Here is a 7,816-nt window from a genome sequence, read left to right as displayed (position 1 = left end):
GAATAGAATAGAATAGAATAGAATAGAATAGAATAGAATAGAATAGAATAGAATAGAATAGTCTATATTGTCACAAGTACAACAAAATTAGGTTTTCCCTTCTGGTGTTTGAGTAAAAAGTAGAAGAGTAAAAAAAAACAGTATTTACAGTATCAAGATTAATAAAAAATTAACATAAATGTACTTATCTTATCAACTCTACACTTGGCTTGTACTAAAAATTTATTAAGTTGAAGTGTATTTAGTCAATCCTAATGTTTAAACTTTTGGCCAAGATAAAWTTTAGTAGTACACTGAAACTACATTTTCACACACATACTTTCGTAAACTGATTGTGGGCCAGTTTAGCCCCTTATATCTGTGTACACGGCAAATAAAAGTACACTTAGGGAAATACACTTTTATATACTTTAGTATACTTAATGACATGTACCTAAAGTATACTTMTTTTTGGTAAGTTTATAAACTTAAAAACACACAACAGTATAGTATATGTATACGTTTTATAAACAACAAAAAGTCCCACTATAGTACGAACAAGTATTAAGTCAGTATACATTCTAGTACACTATAAGTACATGCTACCTAGTATAATTGATATACTTAAACTCAAGTATCCTTGTTTAGATGAACTTCACGTATACTACTTTTTGCTGAGGGTAAGAAGCTTCTTTAAAATTAAAGATAAATTCCAGGTGTGTTGCAGCAGGGAAACAAGTAAACCATGCAGGATAGTGACCCTCCAGGACCAGGACTGGACACCCCTGGGTCACAGAAAATCCAAAATAAACTAATTTATAAATGTGTTTGTATGAGTAGTTATGAGGGTGTTGTGCCTGATTTTAAGCATACACATTAGTAACTGTAAAAAGGTACATTTTAAAGAAAATACAAGTACAACGCTGATTCATCCCTTTAGTTCAGGAGTCTTTTATAGGATTCAGGTCAGAAACAAGGATTTAAAAACAACAAAAACACGTCCAAAACAGTCATATTTTGGGTATYGGATAGGAAATAAATTTAAAAAATCAGCCTACGTTAAGAGAAAAAGCTTTAAAACACCACGACAAAGACCATTTTGAAAGACTGCAAGAAAGTTTGGATCCTTGGAAGCAAAATTTTAAAACCAAAGGGTGGTTCTAAGCAAGCATAAAAAATGAATATAAAATATTCTGCAGCCATCTTTTAACTCTCCGTGTTCCCTGAGTCATTTTTGGGTGGGTAACGTACACCAGGGAGGCATGCAGCCATGGCTTTCTGCAGCCTGATGACAGACACTGAGATCATGGCGCTGCTTTAAAAATAAACCCACAGGTCAGCAGACCCATGAGTCCCCATACGTGGACAGGTTGCCTGCAGACTTCCAGCTCTGTTTGAGCAAAAGAAATGCTGAGCTGAAGGATTCCAGTTCCAATAAAACGCAGATTTAGACTGTTTAGTTTTGACTCACTGGAAGTCCGACTCACTCGCTGCTTTGGGCCTGGAAATCCGAAGCACAGATTAGTCTACCTGGTTCAGTCCACGAGGAGATCTGAATCTGATTTAAACACATTATTAAAGGTTTTTGCATGCAAGCTGGATGTTTACAAAGCCCCCAAATTAAATCATCTCCTCCAGTGTAGCAAAACGTCAAAAAGACTTTACAGAAAACCTTCAAAATTACAAAGCAGTCAAGTCATTGTTTCACTTAAGCTCTCTCATTAAGCAACAAACCACCAATTTACACTGTCACAAATAATAAACAAGAGACAAACATTTACTGCAGTGTACTGTATTCATTTATTTCACTCCACTACAAAATTATAGATTCATTTCAACTATGATACAGGCTCCACATATACAGAATGTACAGCTTAAAGAGAAACTGAGGACAGTGAGCAGCGTTTACAGTCATTTCATGTAACATCAGAGCAATAAAGAGGTTTCTTTAGCAGGAGTTTCCCTTTCAGACATTAGTAGGTTTCAGGAAGAGGTCCCACTTCTGTTAGATGAGTTTCATAAAATACTGATGAGAAAAAGTTAAAAAGTCACTTATATTAGTGCAGTTTGACTGTTGAACCTTCAACAAATGGCTGCTCTTTAAAAAAATGTAAATGCTTTAAATACAGCTGGAAACCAGATTTCTCCCTTTTTTTTGTTAGTCAGAGCCTGATWACATTAGCACTATCTAATATGTATTAAAAATAGTCTAGGCCGTGGCTTCATAAATGTTTAATATTGATAAACGATGTTCTCAGCACAAATGTTTTTGCTGATTTATTTAATTGAATTTGAGCTTTGGAACTCTGTTCATGTTTGTTAAACTAATCAGACAAGGCAGCTGGATTACAAAACCTGAGAGTAGAAAGAGTTGAGATTTGTTGGAAAAAAAATCTTTGCAAAAAGGAAAGTCCTCTGAAAATATTAATTTAATTTTCTTTCAGTGGGAATCACTAGTTATTATAAAAAATAGATCACATTCAGGAGTCTAATTTGTGTTTTTGAAGCAAAAAAAACTACATTTCTCAGTCAGTATTGCTTCTTCATGTTGGCTCCATGTACAAAAGCACATTCATTTAGCTGCAAAAGAAGCAGGTAAAAAAAAAAAAACATTTAGTGTTTTTGTAATTTCTAAATAAACTTCAATCTGGCCCAAAATTTTGTGTTAAAAAAAAAAAAGGGAAGCAATACTTTGGCAAATTCTTCAGGATGTCTGCGCTCTCATTTTAAAATTCAATTTTTTTACACAAATCAGGATGTCTGTTTTTTATAGAAAGATACTGAGCCCACGAGGGGACATGAGGATTTTTTTTTTTATTTTGCGTTCCCTCGCAAAARACATTTATGTTGTGCTGCCGGTTTATTAACAAATTCACATGTTCACCAAAATACGGGAGTTAGCCTACTTTAATTCAGCTTTGGATTAAATGTGTCACAGACACACACATGAAGATATTTAATTTGCAGGTATTTTAACGCTGTGCAGCCACAAAATCTAACCGTCAATTTCCCGAATTTGTGGCGACACATCCTGTTTTGGTCTGAAAAGTCTGATTTAATTCAGTTCATACAAAAAAATAACTTTCACGTGGGAACGTGAAACAATATTGCGAGGGAACGCAAAAGAAAAAGAAATCCACACGTCAAGACTCTTAAACGGTAAAGTTGACAGAAAACAGACTTATCTGTAAAATTTTTGAAAAGTGACTTCACATTATCAAAGTGCAGAAGTGCTTTATGAGTAGAAGAAAAAAAAAACAGGATCTGAAAACAAAAGAACAGGGCGGGAAGAAGGTCGGAGAAATTTCTGACCAAATTATGACAATAAAGAATTTTGGTTAGCCAAGTGAACGGGATCCTCCAAGTACTTCCTAAAGATATATTTTTGTTGTTCTTCAGCTGAATGAATTTAAATAGATAATCTAAAAACTTTGAAATAAATGTCGTTACATTTAGAAAATATTAGAAAACCGGCTTAAGTTTTATGTCAACATTGTAAGATAAAATGGTGTACAAAAGCATTTTCCTCTTCTTTACTAAAAAATGTTTGGATTGTATAAGTAGTGGTTGCGCAATGTGCCGTTACCCTAACATTAAAATCTGATGAACTTCACTGACCAGAAGGCACAAAATAAAAAAAGTGGCATCGAGACCAATGCAGACAGATGAAGTTGGATGTTTTCAGGTTATCAGCTGATGGACGTAAACACCCACTTTAATAATATATAACCTCTAAAGCACAGCATGGCTCTGTTCTCTGTTCTGTACTTATTTTACAGCTACTTTCTCCTCCAGTTTACAGTAAAGTATTCAGGTTCTCCTGCACTGACAACAAAACCTACAAGTGGTTTTTATTCCATTGTCCTCTGGAATAAATGACCTTACAGTTTTATGTTTTCAGAACAATTACCTGCTCATACTCATTTAACGCATGTTTACGTTTTTTTTCTTCTTCTCTCCAGTCCTTATTTTTCACTCAGGTTCTGGAGGAGACGTTGATCCCGGTCACCATTTTCTGAATCTTCTCCTCGTTCTTCAGGATGTTGCACTTCACAGCGCAGATCTTATCCTGCTGGTCCCTGATCTGCTGCTCCAGCTCAGCCAGCTTGGTTTTCAGAGGCATCACGGCCTGCTCTGTCAGCCTGTTTACAAATACAAACATGGCAAAATGTTATTTATTGTTTATGTGGAATTGTTAGATATTTCACAATGATCTGCAAAGTTGTTATAATCGGGGTCTGAACTTGATAGTTGCTAAATCTGCTGTTTTTTTATACTTAATAGAGTTTTTCTTTCATAATTAAAGTAAAATGAACAACTGTGGATCCAAACAGCTCCATGTTTCTTTGGTTACAGATGTTTTGGGCCAGATATGTGTTTTAGTTGGACTTCGTGACAAACTGGTTGACTCACTGGTTGGGCGTACCAAGTCACAGTATGATTAACATTCTTGTTTTTGAAAAATCTTTGTTTCATTTAAGCCTCTCTTAGCCAGTGCCTGTTTCTTTTCTTTCTGTGTGAAGCAGCCTCCCCACCTCTGTTCCTCCAGCAGGGCCTGCGCATGCTCCTTGTTCTCCTGCCGCCAGGAGAGCAGCTCAGCCTTCATGGCGTCCACGTCCTCCTGGATGTAGTCCATGATCTTCCCCAGCGGCAGGGAACTGCGGCAAACCGACTGGATGGAGGCGCGGAGACGCTCGATCTCCCTGTTCATCATTTCCTGCTCTTTTTTATGAGCAGGTTCGGACACCAAGTTCTGAAAAGTGAACGATGAGAATTAAAAACTTTAAAGCTTAACTTAAAAAGTCAATAAGCAGGAAGATCTAATAGACCAAATGTTATTAAATAAATAACTAGATGTCGCATGGCAGTAGCATACATGACCCCGCACATACGCAAAGCACCAATGYACCAGAACTCACCAGAACAGATTTATTGTTTTGGGTGGGGATCCGGAGGGGGTTGGTCATTGGTGGGCCTRATGGATGGCCATTCATCAAAACTAAACACCAAAAAAAATCTGAAGTTCCTATGTTGAATAGTTTTTGAGTTATAAGCATTTTTGCATGTCCAGATACCCACTTTCAGATGGAACCCCCTCCTCAAATATGGGGTCTATTGTAAAACCGTTGGCTGGCTCAGTGTAGGTCGGACACATCTACGTTCCTGCCAGATTTCAYGTTGATCAATGCAGCCGTTTCCATGCTACGGTTGACCAAACATCACCGAAAAAATTTAATTAAATTCAATTAACAGTACGGAAACAAAATTGCCCCTTTTCCACTAGTGCCACTTAGTGTAGTGTTGGTATGGTTCCAAGCCATTTCCATTAGGCCAGATTCATGGAACCAGCCCCCTTTTTTTATTACCTACTTCATTGTGGTTCCAAGCAGCCCCAGTTGACACCAAAATGTGATGTCAGAACACTGTTTGTCACTGATTGGCTAGAGGGTGGAGTCACTGGTTGTGTCTAAGCTGCCTTTACAAGAACAATTCAAGGAGCAATTTTTTCAATWGTAGCAGTGACATTAGTCGTGATTCCATCCTATTTTAATTCGAAATTTTTGCRAATTTTTAAAATTTCAAAAGTTATTCATCAAATGTGTTTCCATCTCTCATTTTGCCCATTAACTTAAAAAAAATAACTCCACCAACCGCCCAAAACACACCCATTGGAACCAGACYGGAACGTCAATGGAAAAGCACCCGAACTGACCCGTTCCGACACTACACTATAGTGACACACTATAGTGGCACTAGTGGAAAATGAGCCCCTGCTTCACGTGCGGGGGTCATAATAAATAAGCTTTTAGTTACTCTTTTGCAGAGCCATTATGACTGGAAAGTATCTGAAGCCAGTTTGAGACATGTTTTAAATAACTATACTCCAAACGGGAAAGTAGAAGTTGAAGTCATTAGAGGAAAATGCAGGGACAGTTAGTACRGTAATTAAATACATGTCAGTGGTACTAAATTATTACACACCTACGGTAGTAATACAATATCTTTTGTATCAAACGTATCTTCCTCAATCTACAAAGACAACTATCTTAATATGGAAATAAAAACTTGGACTTAAAACAGAAAAGTTTTGCAAAAAAATGTCATTAACTTCCCTACAAACAGTTACAAATAATGAATAACTAACAACTGGAATAAAACAGTATACAGTTTATTATCCTCTTTAATTGATTAAGTTTCTCCAAGAATATGTCTTTAGAGATCTATTTGATTAAACTCAGAAATCTATCAGACAGCTGTGAGAATCACTCACGCTGCTGTAGACCGAAACATAAACTCTCTTTAGAAATCCTGTCTTTGCCAGCGACGTCTCCGATGCCCAGAACCAGAACCAGAACCAGAACCAGAGCAAAGGATATATTTTGTGGTTTTAAGATTTCAAGGCTAAAAAGGTTATTGAGGAATTCTACCAAGCTAGCTGTGTATACAAAGATCAAACGTGCTGCTGAATTGTCTTGGCTAACGTAGGGGGACTGGCTGACTGAAGGTTTGCAGTGACGGGGGGAGGAAGAGGAGGTTAGCTGTATCCCAATTACACCTCGTCCCTTGATGGAGAAAAGGAGGGGAACGTATCAGGGAAGGAACTCCCTTGGCAGAAAGCAAACTTAAAGATGTTTGCTCAGCTGGACTTTGCAAGGCCTGGAAGTGTGTGTGTGTATTAGTGTGTGTAGGGTGAAAACACTCTGCACTCCAAACCTAAAGCCACACACCTACTTACAAACAGCCACCAGAGAATCAACCGAAGCACAGAGTAAACCCCCCCCCCCACCTACAGTCTTGGTCTTGTTTATTTTAGTAACAGGCTGTGGCAGTTGTGTTTTTTTCACTACAGTATTGAGTAACAACTATTACACTTCTACCTCCTTTCAAGTTCAACATGGGGCCCAAATTGCAACGTTTGACACGGGAGCACCTGTCCCCACGAGGCTGCAGAACTCATATAATGTAAACTCAAGGACAGCTTCCCCTTCAAAACCCACAAAGTGTCGGTTCGGTTTTGGCCTGGCATAAAAGACAAACCTTTTTTTTTTCCTCTTTTCAATAGACCGACAAAAAATATGCATTGAGAGATGCTTTTTAACATTACTGTATGAATACTTGTTGCATTTGTTGGACTCTATCATGGAGCCTTGTGTTTTATCTGTCATCTGTATACCAGCGTTGGACGGACTGCCTTATCCACCTGCAGAGTTGTTCATTGGCATAATCTAGTTCACAAAGCAATCTTGGATTTACCTCCCACTTACCTYCTGTCATATATTGTTTAAAAAACACACAGGAGGTCATTTTCTACATTCATTTTATTAACTGTAAGGTTTGCTCTGATTATGGCAAAAGTTTCTTCCACTTTGCTGGAATCTACTACAGAAAGATTTGAAGTTGAAAACGTTGGTCTCTTTTAATGTTTTTAGGGTCAGTTTTAAACAGCTTGTACATAAGACATTTGTTTGTAAATGTTTTAACAGATTTTTTACTCTATTTTAGTCCTATCTTACCTTTTATGAGTGTTTCTTGTTTTTCTTTTGTTTACCATGATGTATTTGATTGTAGTTTTATGTGAGCGGGCTGCTGCCGTTCTTGGCCAGGTCTCTTATTGAAGAAGAGATTTTTGATCTCAATTAGATCTACCTGGTTAAACAAAGGTTTCAATAAATTAAATAAATATTTGACAGAAATAAAACTGGAAAAACTTAAACTGGTCAATGTCCTGATGCATCTCAGTAATCTAGGTAGAAAAAAATCAAAAGGAAAAAAATAAGTACTGTAGGTCCTCTGGATGGGTTCTTTTTTAGTGAAACGTTTCGTCTCTCCTCCAAGA

The 7,816-nt window shown here is 37.2% G+C and overlaps 1 protein-coding gene across 1 annotated transcript in view; it reads right to left on the bottom strand.

Moving 5' to 3' along the window:
* Positions 1–3,763: 3,763 nt before the first annotated feature.
* traf3ip1 (TNF receptor-associated factor 3 interacting protein 1) overlaps positions 3,764–7,816 on the bottom strand; it is a gene marked incomplete in the record, with an annotated part of 21,797 nt that continues 17,744 nt past the window's right edge. The window contains 2 exon segments of the mRNA XM_014015211.1: positions 3,764–4,121; positions 4,515–4,732. Coding sequence (XP_013870665.1) covers positions 3,956–4,121; positions 4,515–4,732 — 384 coding nt within the window.

Source organism: Austrofundulus limnaeus, unplaced genomic scaffold (genome assembly GCF_001266775.1).
Source record: "Austrofundulus limnaeus strain Quisiro unplaced genomic scaffold, Austrofundulus_limnaeus-1.0 Scaffold125, whole genome shotgun sequence".
NCBI classification, from domain to species: domain Eukaryota; kingdom Metazoa; phylum Chordata; class Actinopteri; order Cyprinodontiformes; family Rivulidae; genus Austrofundulus; species Austrofundulus limnaeus.
Note: the sequence above shows the minus strand (reverse complement) of the source record. Positions and strands in the feature narration are given on the sequence as shown.